Source organism: Microcebus murinus, chromosome 10 (genome assembly GCF_040939455.1).
Source record: "Microcebus murinus isolate Inina chromosome 10, M.murinus_Inina_mat1.0, whole genome shotgun sequence".
Classification (NCBI taxonomy): domain Eukaryota; kingdom Metazoa; phylum Chordata; class Mammalia; order Primates; family Cheirogaleidae; genus Microcebus; species Microcebus murinus.
The window spans coordinates 62,093,239-62,111,122 of NC_134113.1; the positions used below are offsets into that span (position 1 = coordinate 62,093,239).

At 55.2% G+C, this 17,884-nt stretch overlaps 2 protein-coding genes and 1 non-coding gene across 6 annotated transcripts; all 3 read left to right on the forward strand.

The window, feature by feature from the left end:
• The first annotated feature begins 278 nt into the window (after positions 1 to 278).
• On the forward strand, positions 279 to 8,132 carry ARHGEF25 (Rho guanine nucleotide exchange factor 25). 4 transcript variants are annotated; one of them, XM_076007438.1, is made up of 16 exons: positions 279 to 414; positions 666 to 768; positions 2,967 to 3,193; positions 3,338 to 3,433; positions 3,514 to 3,590; positions 4,128 to 4,194; positions 4,391 to 4,494; positions 4,707 to 4,776; positions 4,901 to 4,990; positions 5,083 to 5,175; positions 5,360 to 5,410; positions 5,629 to 5,706; positions 5,902 to 6,102; positions 6,248 to 6,428; positions 6,696 to 6,907; positions 7,678 to 8,085. In XM_076007438.1, exons 1-16 carry the CDS (start codon positions 310 to 312, stop codon positions 7,786 to 7,788), a joined length of 1,866 nt encoding a protein of 621 aa, XP_075863553.1. In that variant the 5' UTR covers positions 279 to 309; the 3' UTR covers positions 7,789 to 8,085. The 4 variants fall into 4 exon arrangements, with proteins under 4 accessions (XP_075863553.1, XP_075863552.1, XP_020143105.1 ...); XM_076007437.1 differs by lacking the exons at positions 279 to 414; positions 666 to 768 and adding an exon at positions 1,518 to 2,092 and having other exon boundaries at positions 2,979 to 3,193; positions 7,736 to 8,088; XM_012777101.3 differs by lacking the exons at positions 279 to 414; positions 666 to 768 and adding an exon at positions 1,522 to 2,092 and having other exon boundaries at positions 2,979 to 3,193; positions 7,678 to 8,132.
• A 1,793-nt stretch (positions 8,133 to 9,925) lies between these two features.
• Positions 9,926 to 17,857, forward strand: SLC26A10P (Solute carrier family 26 member 10). The gene is made up of 18 exons (XM_020287513.2): positions 9,926 to 10,276; positions 10,744 to 10,854; positions 11,398 to 11,555; positions 11,722 to 11,886; positions 12,475 to 12,627; positions 13,345 to 13,427; positions 13,567 to 13,714; positions 13,821 to 13,934; positions 14,825 to 14,902; positions 14,991 to 15,086; positions 15,487 to 15,593; positions 15,706 to 15,775; positions 15,848 to 15,964; positions 16,106 to 16,139; positions 16,219 to 16,301; positions 16,392 to 16,446; positions 16,565 to 16,671; positions 17,700 to 17,857. Exons 1-18 carry the CDS (start codon positions 9,934 to 9,936, stop codon positions 17,736 to 17,738), a joined length of 2,061 nt encoding a protein of 686 aa, XP_020143102.1. The 5' UTR covers positions 9,926 to 9,933; the 3' UTR covers positions 17,739 to 17,857.
• On the forward strand, positions 14,142 to 14,281 carry LOC142873623 (small Cajal body-specific RNA 11). The gene has a single exon (XR_012921616.1).
• Positions 17,858 to 17,884: the final 27 nt, after the last annotated feature.

The window sequence follows — 17,884 nt, forward strand, 5'->3', positions numbered from 1 at the left end:
GTCCCTCTGCCTCCTAGGGAAAAGGGATGTATTGAGTGGGCTCTGTCATAACACTGCGAAGCCCTTGGTCATGCTTCGATGTTGGAATCAGGATTAAGAGGAATTTGTTTGTTGCCGAACTACAGTAGTAGAGAAAGGAACAACCCTACCCCCTTTGCAAAGTTTGGCTGGGGTGGGAGTGGGGCGGAGCCGGGCAGGGGGCGAATCCGGATTCGCCAGCAGAAACTCCCCGGACGCACGCAGGCTTCAAAGCCCCCCAGCTTCCGTGCCCCCTCGGCCCTGAAACTTGGAGCAGGGTAGGGGTCCAGCATGAAGCCCCCGGACCGCCCCCGGCCCGCCCCTGGCCGCACTGACCGGATACTGGGGGTCATGGGGGGCATGCTGCGCGCATGCGCCCTCCCTGGGCAGGAGGGGGTAAGGAAGGGGGACCGCGGTGGGGTTGGGGATCTTTCCGGGCCTTCAAGAGGGCTGTACCCCACAACTCGATTTGCCCGCAAACAAGGATTCTGTGGGGCAGTCGCAGGAATCTATCAATTCTTTTAAGAGGGCCATAGCCACGTTCAGGGAGACCCTTTTTTAACGTCGTGGATTTTGACAAGAGGGAGAAGGGGGAGGTCAAGGCTGCCTAAGAGGGCGGGTTCCTTACAGTCGTTCTGTCCCAGCAGCCCCCGAAGAGAAGCCCCTTAGGGCCGGGGTGTACGGAACCAGAGTCTGACTGTACGGAGGGAGATCAGAGAGGGGATTGCGACCGTGAGGTTCCCGCCTGGGCTCTGCAGCCCGGTAAGAAGCTGGGGACGGGGTGGGGCACAATTTGCCATCGTGCGCAAAGTGGGGAATTCAAAAATATTCTGCTCTTATTAGCATAAAGTACGCATCTAATTTGCACGAGACCTATTTAATCACAGAGGCCTTCATGCTTCTCCTCGCCCTCTAGTCCGATGTCTGTCCCCCACTTCAGTCAGTCCCGCAGGCGAAGTGTACCCGCGCCCCACCCCTGGCCTCTAGCCAGCCCGGGCTCCAAGGACTTCGCCTTAATTGGTGATCAGAGTTAGCTGGAGTCCCGGGGCCTGGAGGAAAGAAGGGTCTGATGAGAGGGCGGCACCTGGGTTGTGTTCCCCACAAACAGCTCCCTGTACACGCACGCCCTACTGGGGGCCTTGTCCACCCCCGCGCGGCCAGGGACAGCCCCAACCCCAAGACATCTTTGCACAGGCCAAGGCCTCATCCACTGACTTCTCCACCGCAGAGGCCGAGGGGCGACCTGGGCAGACCCCGCCGCCAGGCATAACCCCCACCCCAGTGCTCCACCGTCAGAACCCGAGATGCGCGAGGGAGGGAGGGGAACCCGGGGCAGGGGAGCGCAGGCTGCGGAGGAGGGGCTGAGGCGCTGGGGACTAGGAGTGGGAACACGGTGGTGTCTGGGGGAGGGGCGATTGGGGCGGGAACCCGGCCCAAGCTGGAGAGGGAATGCGAGGGAGAGGGCGGAGCTGGGCCGCAGAGGCCCCTCCCCGTGGCGGCACCGCTGCCCGGCCTGTTATTCTGCTCGCCGCTCCGCCGAGACCCGCGCAGCGCCAGTGGCTCGGGGGTCGGCCCCCGCCTCCTCCCCTACCCGGGCCTAGAGCCACCCCCAACCAGAGGCCAGAGACCGAGCTGGAGTTGCTGCCGCATCCCGGCCCAGCCTCCCTCCCATCCCTCCCCCACGACTGGACATCTGGACCCTGGGCCCCGCACCGACAGGGTTCCGGAAACCCTCCCCGCCCAGCTCAGCGGCCGGGCCCCGCACCGCCCTCTCCCCAGAGCCCCCAACCCTCCTCCAGTCCTGACTTCCGCCTACCCCTGGACACCTCCTCCCGGTCCCCTCCCTCCCCCCCTCCCCCAGCCTGGACCGGGGTAGGAGGGAGGGGGGGTGTGCGCCCTGCGCCGTCCCCGCCCCGCCCCCCGTGATTCCCCCTGCATGGCCGGCCCGGGTGGGGGGTGCGGGGGGGCCCGGGCGCCATGCGGGGGGGGCACAAGGGGGGTCGCTGTGCCTGTCCCCGTGTGATCCGAAAAGTGCTGGCAAAATGCGGCTGCTGCTTCGTCCGGGGGGGACGTGGTGAGTGCGAGGTTGAGAGGGCCCAATGTTGAGTGGGGGGCGGGCTGGGGGTTCACGGCATCTGTTTGCCCTGGTCCTAGAGATTTAGAGCTTGAGACTGTATGTGTGTTTTCCAGGAAAGTGACTCAATAGATGAGCTCTAAGATCCCTACTGCCTCCAAATTTCCATTAGTTCAAGTTAAGGAAATTGGGGAAGGGACAGGGGATTTATCTCTTTCATGTAGTTTTTTATGGATATGAGAAAATCCCACCCACAGTCCCCTTAGGCCTAGAACCATGTATCTCCCCCCAATTCCTTTTGCTGAGAATCTACTTCTGAAAAGGGACAAGGGAATAGAGGAATGAGGGGGTTCTACTGTCCCTGAGCCCAGGCCAGAGACAAGCCTGATGCACTCTCCTCAGCGGCCCCTCCATTGGGTTTGTGCATATGTTGGGGAGGTGGGCTGCACAAGTCTTTTCTTTCCATAGTGATTACTGCAATTGCTGGAGGAAGGGTCTGGGAATGGCAGATGGACTCTTAGCTCTTCCCCCCCCTTCCCAGAGAATGGTCTGTACCCATTGGAAGGGGGAGGGTTGTAGCTGAGCAGATGGCCACCCCCTGCTTCTAGTGTCTGCCCAGATGGCTGCCCCCACCCCCATATCTATGCTGTGCTCAGGATATGGGGAACCTCCACATGTAACTGGGGGTTCCAGGCCTGGGGAACCAGGTGTTTACTGTCCTTTCTCCCAAGGGTACCCTGGTGAAATTTTCTGCCCTGGCCAACTCAAATGAGGATGGCAAGAGAGTGAGCCCTGGAAGAAAGGGGCTGAGCATTATGGAGAGGAGACCCTGAGTCTGGAGCTGGAGCAATGTCTATCACCTCTTTTCTTTTTCCCCCCCTATTAGAATCCTATTCCATTGCTGGCAGTGAGGGGAGTATATCGGCTTCTGCTGCCTCGGGTCTGGCTGCCCCCTCTGGCCCCAACTCTGGCCTCAGCTCTGGCCCCTGTTCCCCCGGCCCCCCAGGGCCAGTCAGGGGCCTAAGGAGATGGTTGGATCATTCCAAACATTGTCTCAGTGTGGAAACTGAGACAGACGGTGGTCAGGCGGGACCATATGAGGTGAGCAGGGAACACCACAGAAGCATCCATGGGACATAGGACATCCATGAAGGCCACTGGGAGAGAGGGCAACTTGAGGGCACTGGTCATTAGGGAGACTCAGCTGTTGTCCATGACCTCTGACACTTGACCTCTGGCCCCCAGAACTGGATGCTGGAGCCAGCTCTAGCCACAGGAGAGGAGCTGCCAGAACTGACCTTGCTGACAACATTGTTGGAGGGCCCTGGAGATAAGACACAGGTATAAAGAAATGCTCTGGGGAGGCTCTCCTCACCCAAGAGGCATTCATTTGCTTACCCTAGCATGTTCTTTCCTTCCAGCAACCTGAAGAAGAGACTTTGTCCCAAGCCCCTGAGAGTGAGGAGGAACAGAAGAAGAAGGCTTTGGAAAGGAGTATGTAAGTGTTCTGACCTTTCCACCCTCCGCAATTGGACAACTTCCAGAAGATTGTCCCTCACGTTTTTTTTGGTTTTTTTTGAGACAGAGTCTCGCTTGTTGCCCAGGCTAGAGTGAGTGCCGTGGCGTCAGCCTGGCTCACAGCAACCTCAAACTCCTGGGCTCAAGCAATCCTTCTGCCTCAGCCTCCCGAGTAGCTGGGACTACAGGCATGTGCCACCATGCCCGGCTAATTTATATATATATATATTAGTTGGCCAATTAATTTCTTTCTATTTATAGTAGAGACGGTGTCTCGCTCTTGCTCAGGCTGGTTTCGAACTCCTGACCTTGAGCAATCGGCCCGCGTTGGCCTCCCAGAGTGCTAGGATTACAGGCGTAAGCCACCGCGCCCGGCCCGTCCCTCATGTTTTAGATGGAATTCCCTCTGAGGTTGGCCATGGTGATGAAGGGGCTTCTAGTGAAGGAGGGAGGAACTGGCTAAACGAAGGATATGCCCAGACTCTGAAGTGGGGGCACCCTCCTGCTCAATTCTTAGGTATGTCCTGAGTGAACTGGTAGAAACAGAGAAAATGTATGTGGACGACTTGGGGCAGATTGTGGAGGTAGTGCCCTTTACTCCTTCCCCACCCTGGCCTCCCTGCCCTTTCCCTCTGCCCAGGGCTATTTTCAGAGGATGGCTTGGTGCTCCTCTGTCCCTGCTCCCAGTCCTCTCTGCTCCTGGACTCTGGGCGGTGGGGAGGGGGGTTCCCACCAGGGCGGGTGCCACATGCTCATGCTCCAACCCCAACCTTTCCACAGGGTTACATGGCCACCATGGCTGCACAGGGGATCCCTGAGAGTCTTCGAGGCCGTGACAGGATCGTATTTGGGAACATCCAGCAAATCTATGAGTGGCACCGAGAGTGAGTAGTGGAGCCCTGAGAGCCAGGTGCTGGGAAGGGCATTCATCTCCTCTCTGAATTCCAACTGCGGCCCAATTGTGACCTGAGGAATGTTTGGAGAAGTTCTGTAGGGAGCATTATTAGGGAAGACAGGTTGAAATTGGGGGGTGTGGGGGAGGTAGGGGTTCCGAAATGTATTTAACCTACCTTTCTTTCTTGGCCAACCCCTTCAGCTATTTCCTACAAGAACTACAGCGCTGTTTGAAAGATCCTGATTGGCTGGCTCAGCTATTCATCAAACACGTGAGGCTTGAGGGGATGGAGCCTAGGAGGGGAGAGGCTTGGGTATGGGTGGAGTTCTTTGGAATTGTGCCCTCCTTTCCTTGCCCAAGCAATCCCTCTGGTAAATGTTACTTACCCCTGTTAGGAGCGCCGACTGCATATGTATGTGGTGTACTGTCAGAATAAGCCCAAGTCAGAGCACGTGGTGTCAGAGTTTGGGGATAGCTACTTTGAGGTTAGTGGCTGAGGTGCCTTGGTGGGGAAGGAGGACAGAATTGGCCTGAGCAGGCTTTCCAGGCTGCATAGCCACTGTGTTCCTGTCCCCAGGAGCTCCGGCAGCAGCTAGGGCACCGCCTGCAGCTCAATGACCTCCTCATCAAACCTGTGCAGCGGATCATGAAATACCAGCTGCTTCTCAAGGTCAGGACCACCTTCTCCCTGGGGACACAGCTGGCTGAGATAGGTTTTTCCTCATTCATTTCCCCAGGGTTCTTAAGGCTTCCTCAGACTTCCTGGAGGGTCCTCACCTGCGTCCTTAGGGGAAGATGGAAGAGCTTCTGAGGGTGTCCTCATGACCTCCCTGAGCATTTCTTCTCTGTCTTAGGATTTTCTCAAGTATTACAGTAGAGCTGGGATGGATACTGAAGAGCTGGAGGTGAGGCTCCCCACATCTTCCAGGACACACCATGTATACCTTATCTTCATAGTCCCATGGGTTCCCGCAGTCCCTTAGGTGGTTTACAGCTGTCTGGTTTTTAGGAGGTGGCATGTTGGGTTTGAGACACAGTCTGAAGAGGCAGGTAGCTGAGGACCCCTCTTTCCTAATAATGACTCTCTTCACCCAACAATACTCCTCTCTCACCTGTGTCCCAGCAAGCTGTGGAGGTCATGTGCTTTGTGCCCAAGCGCTGCAATGATATGATGACCCTGGGGAGACTGCGGGGATTTGAGGTATGGAGATGGGGCAGGAAACTGGTGCCCAGTTTCTGCCCCAGTCTTAACACTCTGGAGGTCCTTATGGGGAGCTCTTTCCTCCTGAGCTAATCCCATGTTTGGCTGGGAGTGTCAGAGCAGGAAAGGAGGAACAAGGAATTGCCCTTTTTCTCTTCTTGTTCTTTCTCAAAGGCTGCTATCCTTTGGTTCCAGGGCAAACTGACTGCTCAGGGGAAGCTCTTGGGCCAGGACACATTCTGGGTCACAGAGCCTGAAGCTGGGGGGCTGCTCTCTTCCCGGGGTCGAGAGAGGCGCGTCTTCCTCTTTGAGCAAATCGTCATCTTCAGTGAGGCTCTGGGAGGAGGAATTCGAGGTGGAACACAGCCTGGATATGTATACAAGAGCAGCATCAAGGTGGGGAGGGGGGTGGCAAGGAAGGGCTCGGACTGGGATGGGGAGAGGCCTCTGAGAGGATGTCTGGCTCTTGGGTGTGTTGGAGGGAGCAGGAACCAGAGAGGACCTAAAGAATCTGGGGGCTGTTGCCTATTTGCCAATTCAGGTGAGCTGCCTGGGACTGGAGGGGAACCTCCAAGGCGACCCCTGCCGCTTTGCACTGACTTCCAGAGGGCCAGAGGGTGGAATCCAGCGGTATGTCCTGCAGGCTGCAGACTCTGCAATCAGTCAGGCCTGGATCAAGCAAGTGGCTCAGATCCTGGAGACCCAGCGTGACTTTCTCAATGGTGAAGCTCTCATCCTTCCCCCACATACTCCCTCAGCCCTTTGACCTCTTGAATTCCTCACTTCCCAGCCTCCAACCCTGCCCTCTGACTCTGCTTCTCCCCACCGCCCCCTACTTTTCCACTACTAGCATAAGATTTGGTAACTCAGAATCACCTAAAAATTGGCTGATAGTCTTTGAGATGGAGGACAAAATGGGAGGATGCCACAAGCAGAGCCCCTGGGGACCTGTCTCTGCTGTAACCCTCCTTCTCCTCTCTCTGCCCCAGCATTGCAGTCACCCATTGAGTACCAGAGACGGGAGAGCCAGACCAACAGCCTGGGGCGGCCAGGAGGGCCTGGGGTTGGGAGCCCTGGAAGAATACGGCCTGGAGACCGGGCCCAGGGCAGCACACACACACCCATCAATGGCTCTCTCCCCTCCCTGCTGCTGTTGCCCAAAGGAGAGGTGGCCAGAGTGCCCCTGCCTCTGGACACACAGGTATGAGGAATAGAGTTTCCTGGTTATTAGGGGTATAATGGGGAAGGCTTCTCTTGTTCCAGGATCCCCAACCCCCTCTCCCTTATGCCATTCCTTTCTTCCACCACCTTCCTTCTGTCTGCCCCTTTCTACTTCCCATCCCCTACTCTCCTCCCCTCCAGTTTAACTCAAAAGCTGACAGTGTCAGATAATCTAAGGTATCTGGCAAGAGGAGGTGGCTTGGCTAGGGGCTTAAACTGAAAAGAAGCAGGATGACATGGCTCATACTTGTAATTCCTGCATTTTGGGAGGCTGAGGCAGGAGTGTTGATTGAAGTCAAGAGTTCAAGACCAGCCTGGGCAACATAGTGAGACCTCATCTCTACAAAAATGTTTAAAATTTAGCCAGCCATAGTGGTGCTTGCCTGTAGTCCCAGCTATTTGGGAAGCTGAGGTGGGAGCATTGCTTGAGCTCAGGAATTTGAGACCAGCCTAGGCAACACAGCAAGACCCTATCTCAAAAAAAAAAAAAAAAAAAAAAAAAAAAAAAATTAGCCAGGCATGGTGACATGCACCTGTAGTTCTAGCTACTTCAGAGGCTGAGGGAGGAAGATTGCTTAGGCCCAGGAATTTGAGGTTACAGTGAGCTGTGATCATGCCACTGTACTCCAGCCTGAGTGACAGAATGAGACCCTGTCTCTAAAAACAAACAAACAAAAAAACTGAAGAGAGAGGAGTAAGGGTAGTAGATCCAGGGCCTGTTTTGATCCTCTCACTTGAATCTTTCTTCAGGACCTCAGTGACATCCCCCAGCCTCCTCATGACTCTCCTTCAATCCCTCCGACTCCAGACACCCCACCTTGCCAGGCCAGACTTGCCAAGCTGGATGAAGATGAGCTGTAACTGGTGAAGGTCATGGGGGTGGTGCTGACTCTGCCACCTAGTCCTCAAGGAGCTCCTGGGCAATCCTGGCACCACTCCAGATTCCTCCCTCTTGGTGTTGAGAGGGTGGCCAAGGCTGGGAGTGACACCACTTGGAGGAGAGTACCTAGACCCAAAAGGACTTCTTTCTGCCCAAGGAACATAGGTTCCTTCAGCTCCCACCCCTATGCATGCATCACAGTCCCTCCAAAAGGAGGATATTGGGTGGGTGGGAGGGCAGGGGCAGGGGCAAGATAGAAATGACTGGCTTTGTTTTTGATTTTTGTTTTCCTTGTTTTCTGAGAATAAAGGTTTTGTTATATCATCAAGGCTGCTGTCTTGGCAGAGGGAAGGGGAAGCTGTAGAGGGAAAAAGTAAGGTGAAGTGGTATGGAAGAGATCAGCTGAGGAGGGGTCTGAGGAAAGGAGAAGGGCACAGAGTATCAGATAAAAGATGGTGCTATCTTTGTCCCTCACCTGCAGTTGCAGCACCTCTCAGCCCAGACCCAGGGCTTGAGGCCACTGAAAAGCCCTAGATTCTTGATGTTGATTCCCCTTTACCCAGTTACTTACCCTTCTTTCCCCCCCATCCATCCTCCTGTCTGGACTCCACCAGAAAGCCCAGTGTGTGTGACTTCCCACCATTCCCCCAACACCCAGGTACTAAAGCACAAAATGCCCAACGTACCTTTCCTTCTGAGGCCTCCACATTTGACTGAGGCAGAATGGGAAGGTGGAGGATCCTGAGGTCTGTGACCCCTTCCTGGCTCTGGGTCTCCTTATCTTTGCTGTCTGGGAGGTCATAAGTCACGTTCATAGTGAGCAGAAGGAGATTCTTCTTCAAACCACAGACCCAAGAATGAAGAGCCCAAGGGTGTCTTCACCCCTCCCAACTTCTGGGAGGGCCACTGGAACAAAGAGAGCTAAACATGCAAAGATCCATGTCCAAATGCCCTGTCCTGGGTCCTTGTGCATCTGTGTGTCCACTTGTCCCTTGGGCTCAGTCACGTGCACTGGCTTCCTCAGCAGACAATGGACCACTGGGGTGGGAGGGTGAGGAGGAGCTGGAGCCTCCCTGTGGGCCTGAGGTCCCTCTGGCCGACAATGGGGGGAGGGATCTGTAAAGGGGGGACAGGACGCAGGGCCCAGATAAGGCTTCTGGGGAACAATAGGAGGAATTGAAGAAGGGAGACCCACCCTCACTGTACCCCACACCCAGGGCTTTGGGGTCAGGGACTGGGGGACCAGAGGGTGATAGGGAGGGGTGCTGAAGATTCTTGTAAGTGGGGGAGGGGATGGTGGCAGATAGGATTCTGGAGCTCAGAACCTTTGTGTTTCTCTAGGAGCCACGGGGATATGTGAGGTAGGTAGGTGACTCCTTTGTGCCTAGTTTAACCACATATGTGTTTTTGAGTGCCTACTTTGTGAATAGCACTTGAATGTAATAAATGGTGCTCAGTTTTTTTGGCTCCTAAGAAATAAAGTTTTCTATCAGTTCAATATTTCCCTTGAAGTAGGCCCAGCCACTTCTGCAGAGGTGTGGGATGGTTTTGTCATTATCCCTGTGTAATGCCTGTGGCTGCTTCCCATCTCAGTAATTTGTGAAACTGCTGAGGCCAATAGCGGCCTCTTACACTTTCTTAGGGCAAGCTATGCCTCATGAAGGTTTGGATCTGGCATGGGGTTCAGAATGGGCGCTGAACTTTCTTGCTTCAGCTGGGAGAATGCAGTGGCTCTGGGAAGGACCGGTGACCAGAACCACCCTGTGTCTCTGCCCAAAGTGCAGATAGGGAAAAGAACTGCTAGTGACGTGAAAAGGCCAAAGAGTGATAAATAGTGGGTGTTGGGCGCTGCGGTATGCCTCTCTCTCTGATCTCCACACCTTTTCACAGCCACCCTTCATAGCAGGCCCGGAGCCAGCGATCTGATCCGGCCAAGGATGTCCGAGGAAACGCCTAACATAGAGACTCTGCCTCCCCAAGCCGCACCTCTGCCTGACCTCAGACGGTCCCCCAGAGAGTGCGCCCTACAGGGCCGGATTGGCCTCTGCTTCAAGGGAGGCGGGACTCAGGGCTGGGGGACTAGGGGTATTTAACAGCGGGCGGAGCTGGAAGTGGCCAAGGGCAAAATGAGTGCGCTGCTGGGCACCAGGACCTGCCCATGCCAGGGAGAGGCCTCCGACCTGAAGTCCCCTCTGGGCGCCAGGCTCAGGGAACCTCTTACCGAGGCTCGGTTCCAGCAGCTCTTCGGGGGCGAAGAGCAGGAGCCGGAGCTACCGGCAGAGCCCCGCTTGGCCCGGCTGTGCAGGCTGTGGAGGCTGCCGGCCAGCGCTTGTTCCGGGACGGGGGCGTGGCGCCTGCTGCGGGCTCGGCTGCCCCCGCTGAGCTGGCTGCCCCACTACCGCTGGCGGGCCTGGTTGCTCGGGGATGCGGTGGCTGGAGTGACCGTGGGCATCGTGCACGTGCCCCAGGGTGAGAGGCCCCAACACGAGCCTGTCAGGCACCGGGGCTCTAGAGGGCTTTGGGGAGGAGGTGTGGGGAGCAAGGAATCTGGGAGAGAATTGGTGGGTTAGTATCGCTGAGGTTTAAGAGAGGGGGATCTGAGCCCAGTTTGGGGTAAGGACTGTGGAGCTCCATCAGTTCCCTACCCCCACCTCCCCTTATCTGCTCAATCCTGCGAAAAGCCTAGAACACGTTACGGCTCAGGAAACTGGAGAGAGGCACAACGCTTGCCACCAGGACTAGGACGACAGGGATCCTTGACCTCATCCACCCCACGACCTCCCACTGAGACCCATTAACCCCTCGGTTCCCTCCTGTGGCAGGATTTAGCATCCCTGATGCCAGTCTCTAAGCTGACAGTGTGAGAAGGGGGCAGGTCCAGGAGGCCCGGCAGCACCCCTCCTTACTGCAGACCTTTTACTCTACTTCTTCCCCAGGCATGGCTTTTGCCCTCCTGACCTCTGTGCCCCCAGTTTTCGGACTCTACACTTCTTTCTTTCCCGTCCTCATCTACAGTTTGCTGGGTACTGGGAGACACCTGTCCACAGGTGAGTGACCAGGGGCTTCCAATGACTCTTCTTCATCCCTGTGGGGTGAAAATAGACAGGGGTTTGTCGCTTCCCTTCTTGTAAGCTTCTTGTCTCTTACTTCTCTCCTCACCTATCCCACCTTCCATTCCCTCCTGTGCAACCCTGCCACGGAACTCTGAACTAGACAATGCTCCCTGGCGGGTGCAAAGAAATAGGAATTTACTTGGACTTTTTCCCGCTGTGAAATTTGGTTAAAAATGAACATTTCTGGGACTTGGAAGGGGAAAAAGAGATACGGGGCCCCCCAAAGGAGCATGCAGAACTTGGAGAGCATGGAGGAGGGAGCACTTTTTTGCCGACTGGTGCACCCTCCTTTCCTTCCTCTCCATGGGTTCCCAGCTGCTGCACTAGCTGGTAGCCCCACGGCCTTCATGGGGCAGCAGCCTTCCAGAAGAGTGGAGTCTGACAGCAGCATCCTGGCCTGAGCTGTTTGCTCTACCCTGTCCCCCACCCCCGCCGGCCCCATGGCTGGTGATCTCTGCGTTTGTCCCTTGGCGCCAGGAACTTTCGCTGTACTCAGCCTCATGACTGGCTCGGCTGTGGAGCGGCTGGTGCCCGAACCCCTCGTGGGGAACCTGAGCGGCATCGAGAGGGAGCAGTTGGACGCTCAGCGGGTTGGAGCGGCCGCAGCCCTGGCCTTCGTGAGCGGGGCGCTAATGGTGAGGGAGGACCCGGGGAGGCGCTGGGTGGGGCGGTCGGGGCAGAGGGAGGGGCAGGCTTCGTGCTCAGGTTCAGGAGGGCAGAGGAGCGCACGGAAGCTGGTGTGCGGTGCTCTGGGTGGTCTGCTCTTCCTCCGGTTGGTGACTGCGCGTCTTCTCCCCGCAGCTGGGAATGTTCGCGCTGCAGCTCGGTGTCCTGTCCACCTTTCTGTCCGAGCCTGTGGTCAAGGCGCTGACCAGCGGGGCCGCGCTGCATGTGCTTGTGTCCCAGCTGCCCAGCCTTTTGGGGCTGTCCCTCCCGCGCCAGATCGGCTGCTTTTCTCTCTTCAAGGTGAGGGTTGGGCGGGGTGCGGTGGCTCATGCCTATATCCTAGCACTCAGGGAGGCCGAGGCAGTTGGATAGCTCAAGAGCCTGAGCAAGAGCGAGACCCTGCTTCTACTGAAAAAAAAAAAAAATAGAAAGGAATTAATTGGCCAACTGAAAATATACAGAAAAAAAATTAGCCGGGCATGGTGGCGCATGCCTGTAGTCCCAGCTATTCGGGAGGCTGAGGCAGGAGGATCGCTTGAGCCCAGGAGTTTGAGGTTACTGTGAGCTAGGCTGATGCCACAGCACTGTAGCCCAGCAACAGAGTGAGACTGTGTCAAAAAACAAACAAACAAAAAGGTGAAGGTGGGAGGACTGGGGAGAAAGGGGTCCTAGCGGTTCAGGGAAGAGGGAACTTCAAAAGGGAGGAAGTACGGGAGGGTGTCGAGACAGCGTGTGAAGAGGAGGAAGGACCTCGTGGCTGATGAGGGCGCTGCGGAGGTGGAAGCCCAGATGGCGGGCGGGAGAGAGGGCCTCGCCGGGGCCTAGCGGGTGCGCGTTGGGGGCAGTGAACCCGGCACAGGGCCCTCTGCTCACCGCCCTTGCCCGCAGACGCTGGCCGCCGTGCTGACCGCGCTGCCCCGGAGCAGTCCGGCCGAACTGACCATCTCGGCGCTCAGCCTGGCGCTGCTTGTGCCGGTCAAGGAATTGAACGTGAGATTCCGAGACAGGCTGCCCACCCCAATCCCGGGGGAAGTCGTCATGGTGAGAGAATGGCCCTGTGCGCCGGCCCCCTGCCCTGCACAGACCCTGTCCACCGCGTGGGAACTGGCCGCTGCCGCCCCCTTGTGGAATGCAGCGAAGTCACGGAGGAGAGGTCGTGTTCCCTCATGGACTTTTCAAGGCCGCCTCCCAGAACACTCTGACCTTCCAGTAGCCCCCATCCACACTGTCACACTTCTCTCACAGAGTTCCCTCTAGACCTCTCAGAATACCATCTTCCTTCCTACAGCGCTCCCTGGAGGTGTCGCTGGCCAGGGCATCTCCTCTCACCTCTCCTCACCAGGGTTCTTCACTGGGATTCAGTGTATTTCCCAACCCCCTTCCCCATTTCTCTCTTTTCAGACTAAATAAATATCTCGTGCCCCCATAGATATCAATGTATCTCTAAATACAGTCCAGCTCCCCTACTTAGAATGATTCAGTTGCACCTCTTGGTATCCCTCGGGTACCAAGGGTACCTGGAACTTCCTCGGGTCCAGCTCTCTCCCTAGCCCCCGGCACACATCATTCCTCTTCCCCATGCCCTCACTCCTAAGTCAGTTATCAGATGCCCATCCCAAACGCACCCTGTTCCCTCAGGTGCTGGTATCCTGGGACCACCTGGTCCTGCACTGGGATCCTATCCTCTCTCATCCTGAGCCCTTCTAGCTCCTGCTAGGGCTCTATCTTCTTCCATGCCCTACTTTTGTTCTTTCCCAGGTGCTCCTGGCCTCTGTGCTCTGTTTCACCTCTTCCCTGGACACAAGATACAATGTCCAGATAGTGGGGCTGTTGCCTGGAGGGTAAGAGAGAATGAAAAGACACCATCTTTCTCCTCTCCCATACAACACTTCCTCTTGTCCTGGCCCACCCTATTTTCTCTGCCTTCCCATCTCCCCACAGTACCCAACCCATCCTCACCATGGACCTCTCCCTCTCCAGATTTCCCCAACCCCTCCTCCCCAACCTGGCTGAGGTGCCCAGTATTCTGGCTGACTCTCTGCCCATCGCATTGGTTACTTTTGCTGTGTCCGCCTCCCTGGCCTCCATCTATGCAGACAAGTATAGCTACACTGTTGACTCCAACCAGGTATGACTCGACTGTGGACCCCAACCTCATTCAAGAGACAACCCTTTACCCTGACTTCCTCCCACGCCTTTGCCTCTCCCCTCTTCACCGCACTGTATCCCTCTAGGAGCTCTTGGCACACGGTGTCTCCAACCTCATCTCCTCCCTCTTCTCTTGCTTTCCCAACTCGGCCACGCTGGCCACCACCAGTCTACTAGTGGATGCTGGTGGGAATACACAGGTAAGAGGGCATCCTTGGATGACAAGGTAGGACAGGACATCCAGGCCAGGTGGTGGTGGTGGAGAAACAATTGGAAGATTGCTAGATATCCAGGTGGCATCTATATAAAGGAGGCTGGGAATCTGTGAAGGAGGTTGAGTGAGCATATGGAATTATCTAGATAGGAGAGACAGAATATAGCAATGATCTATCAAGACCTTTGTAGGCTTGTCCTGGCCTATGCTTTTTATGCTCTGATGTGCTCAGTTCTAACAGGGTGGACTGGCAGCACACACAGCAATCTCCTTCTCAGTTTAGGAGGGCAGTCCTAAGAATAGGACTGGCTCTTAAAGGCATGAGTGGACAATTTAAGATGGGAGGACAGGGGAAAAGAGCTCTGTAGGTTCTAAGCACTGAAAAAGTTTATGGTGCCCCAGGTGTAGTTAAAAATAAAAACAATACTAAACTGTAAAATAAATTTAAGAGAAGAAATTCTGATTTTTTCCATGAGGATATTTTCTTTTAAAATAAATATCACATATCAAATTCCCCCTAATGTTTTTGGTTTTCCTTACTTTGCTGGCACCATAAGCATGTGGTTAGCCTGCTAACAAGGTAATACAATGGTGGTTTTAAAGATGGAGGTGGGCTAGAAAAATAGGGAACTTGAACTACATATGTCTAGGGGGAGACTGGCAAATGACAGGCATTTAACTGGGGGAAGGAGAGGGGTGGGCGTGAATGGCAAAATGTCAAGAAGGGGGCTGAGGAGTGAGGAATATCTGTGTGGAAGGAGATTTGGGAGGAGGGAGGCTTCTGAAGAAGATAAGGCCAAGTGGGCAGGGAGACAAGCTCTCATGTGAGGGTGGGGGGTTCCCTTCCTGCTTTGCTTCCCTCCTTCTTGCTTCCAGCTGGCAGGCCTCTTCTCCTGCATGGTGGTCCTGTCCGTGCTGCTCTGGCTGGGGCCCTTCTTCTACTATCTGCCGAAGGTAAGGAGCAGAGGAGGCATGGGCATAGCTGGGAGGGTGGCTATATGCCAGGACATTGGGGTAGTCAGCCCATCTCCTCTGCCCCAAGGCTGTCCTGGCTTGCATCAACATCTCCAGCATGCGCCAGATGTTCTTCCAGATGCAGGAACTTCCACAACTATGGCGCATCAGCCGCATGGATTTTGTAAGAAAAGGCATTACCCTCAGATTGCTCCTTCCTGTCTTCCCAGCATACCCAGCCTCTGCCCTAGACCAAAGCTAATTGTCCTGGTCCCAAGTTCTGCACCCCCACCCCAATACCTCTGAGAAACACCCTTTACTTAGAGACAAGAGAAAGGGTGGGGTTTGAACCCCTCAGATGTGAATATTTATAACCTTGCAACTGGCACAAGATCTGGAGTTATTACATTTGGTGTGTGTCCTATTGGGCCAATCTTGTCCTTTCCTTTTGTCATGTTTTCTACTTCTTTCTGGGCCATCTGTCCCCATCACTTGCCTTGGTAGTCACTGCCCTTGGACTCCTTGCCCTGCAGTGATGGCCTGGCCTTTCTTTTGGGCAATCCACCCCTATCCCTGTCCTGCAGGCTGTGTGGATGGTCACATGGGTGGCTGTAGTGACCTTGAGTGTGGACCTGGGCCTGGCCGTGGGTGTCATCTTCTCCATGATGACTGTAGTCTGCCGCACCCAGAGGTGGGTGCAGAGATGAGTGGAGTTGAGATTAGGGGAGGGGAGAGAATGGGGAGCTTGGGGTGATTCTCCAGCCAGGCCAGGCTGGAGAATCTGACCCCAGCTACTTCCCTAGGGTGCAGTGTCTGGCACTTGGACTGGCTGAGGGGACAGAGCTCTACAAGCCACTCAGAGGGAAACATAAGGTGAGTGGGCTACAGCCAAAGAAGGAAGGGAGAATTAGACTCGGATGTTTCTCTGACCCTCTGACCCCTTAGCTTCTCCAGGTCCCAGGGCTCTGCATCCTGAGCTATCCAACACCACTCTACTTTGGGACCCGTGGGAAGTTTCGCCACATCCTGGAATGGCATCTGGGGCTTGGAAAAGGAGGCAAGGTGAGGAACCTTGGTCTAGGAGGAGTATGGATCCTCTGGGAGTGGGAAGCAAGTGGGTGTTCTAAAGAGGATCCTTGTGCTCAAGGGGTGCACATTTATGCTTGTGTCTTGGGTGTGGTGACTGCCCTTCTCTACTCATAGGAGACTCCAAAGGCAGATGGCCCCCCTGACAGAGGTGAGATGGGACAACAAGGGGGGAGATTTGGGCATGAACCATGGCAGCATCTGGGTATTCTTGTCTTCTCCCATCCTAGTTGCTGAGCCTGTCAGAGTGGTGGTCCTAGACTTCAGTGGTGTCACATTTGCTGATGCTGCTGGGGCCAGAGAAGTGGTACAGGTGAGGGAGAGGGTAGGTTGAAGAGAAGCCCTTACCATCTCACTCATGTCCACTGAATTGGGACTTGACCACTCTGCCCCACCCCCACAGCTGGCCAGCCGATGCCGAGATGCTGGGATCCACCTTCTCCTGGCTCAGTGTAATGGTAGGAGGGGGTGGGGCATGGTGGGGCCCAGCGCCTGGGGAATGACTGGACAATTAGGGGAGGGGAGAGAACACAGTGTGGACTTAGGGCCTGAGGGACTGACACCCTTCCCACACAGCCTTGGTGCTGGAGACACTGACCCGGGCAGGGTTCCTGGACAGAGTGAGCCCAGAACAGCTGTTTGTGAGTGTCCAGGATGCAGCCGCTCATGCCCTGGAGAGACTGGTAAGGGTGCAGTGGCATCAAGAGTGGGAGCCAGGAGGTGCTGGGCTGTGGCAAGTGAGGTATGGGTGAGTGGCTGATGACCCAGGGAGAGAGATTTGGGAAAGGGGCAGAGGAAGAAGATTAAGAAGTAAGGGGTGGAGATGAAATCATTAGTGGATTTAAGACCAAGTCAGGCCAGCCTCGGTGGCTCACGCCTGTAATCCTAGCACTCTGGGAGGCCGAGGCAGGAGGATCACTTGAGGTCAGGAGTGCGAGACCAGCCTGAGCAAGAGTGCAACCCTGTCTCTACTAAAAATAGAAAAAATTAGCTAGTCAACTAAAAAGAGAAACAAAAAATTAGCCATGCATGGTGGCTCATGCCTGTAATCCCAGCTACTCGGCAGGCTGAGGCAGGAGGATTGCTTGAGCCCAGGAGTTGAGGTTGCTGTGAGCTAGGCTGACACCACGGCATTCTAGCCCAGGCAATAACATGAGACTCTGTCTAAAAAAAAAAGAAAGAAAGAAAGAAAGAAAGAAAAAACAAAAACAAAACCAAAAATAAAACAAGTCAGGGAGACTGGACTGGGCCAAACTATGGATGAAGAACTGGCCAGGCACCGTGGCTCACTCCTGTAATCCTAGCACTCTGGGAGGCCAACGCAGGCGGATTGTTTGAGCTCAGGAGTTTGAGACCAACCTGAGCAAGCGTGAGACCCCGTCTCTACTAAAAAATAGAAAGAAATTAGCTGGACAACTAAAAATATATAGAAAAAAATTAGTCAGGCATGGTGGTGCATGCCTGTAGTCCCAGATACTCGGAAGGCTGAGGCAGTAGAATTGCTTGAGCCCAGGAGTTGGAGGTTGCTGTGAACTATGATGACGCCACAGCATTCTAGCCAGGGCAACAGAGTGAGACTGTCTCAAAAAAAAAAAAAAGGAACTGAAGAACTCAGGTTGCAAAGGGAATGGGATTCCCCTCAGATGACTACCAAATCTCAGCAAGGGGTAGGTACTTAATCTATTCCTGACATGTCCCCTCTCTTCCTCAGGAGTTCACTGACCCAAAGATTTGCACAGTGTGGGTCTGACCCAGTCACCTGGAGTACGGAGGGCCCCGGCAATGTGTATGTGAGGAGGACCATGACCCTGGAGCCCCCTTACTTAATGTAACTAATAAAATGAAGCCGAGAGCCTCTGGGATCACGAAGCGAGTCTGAGTGTCTGCACCCAGACC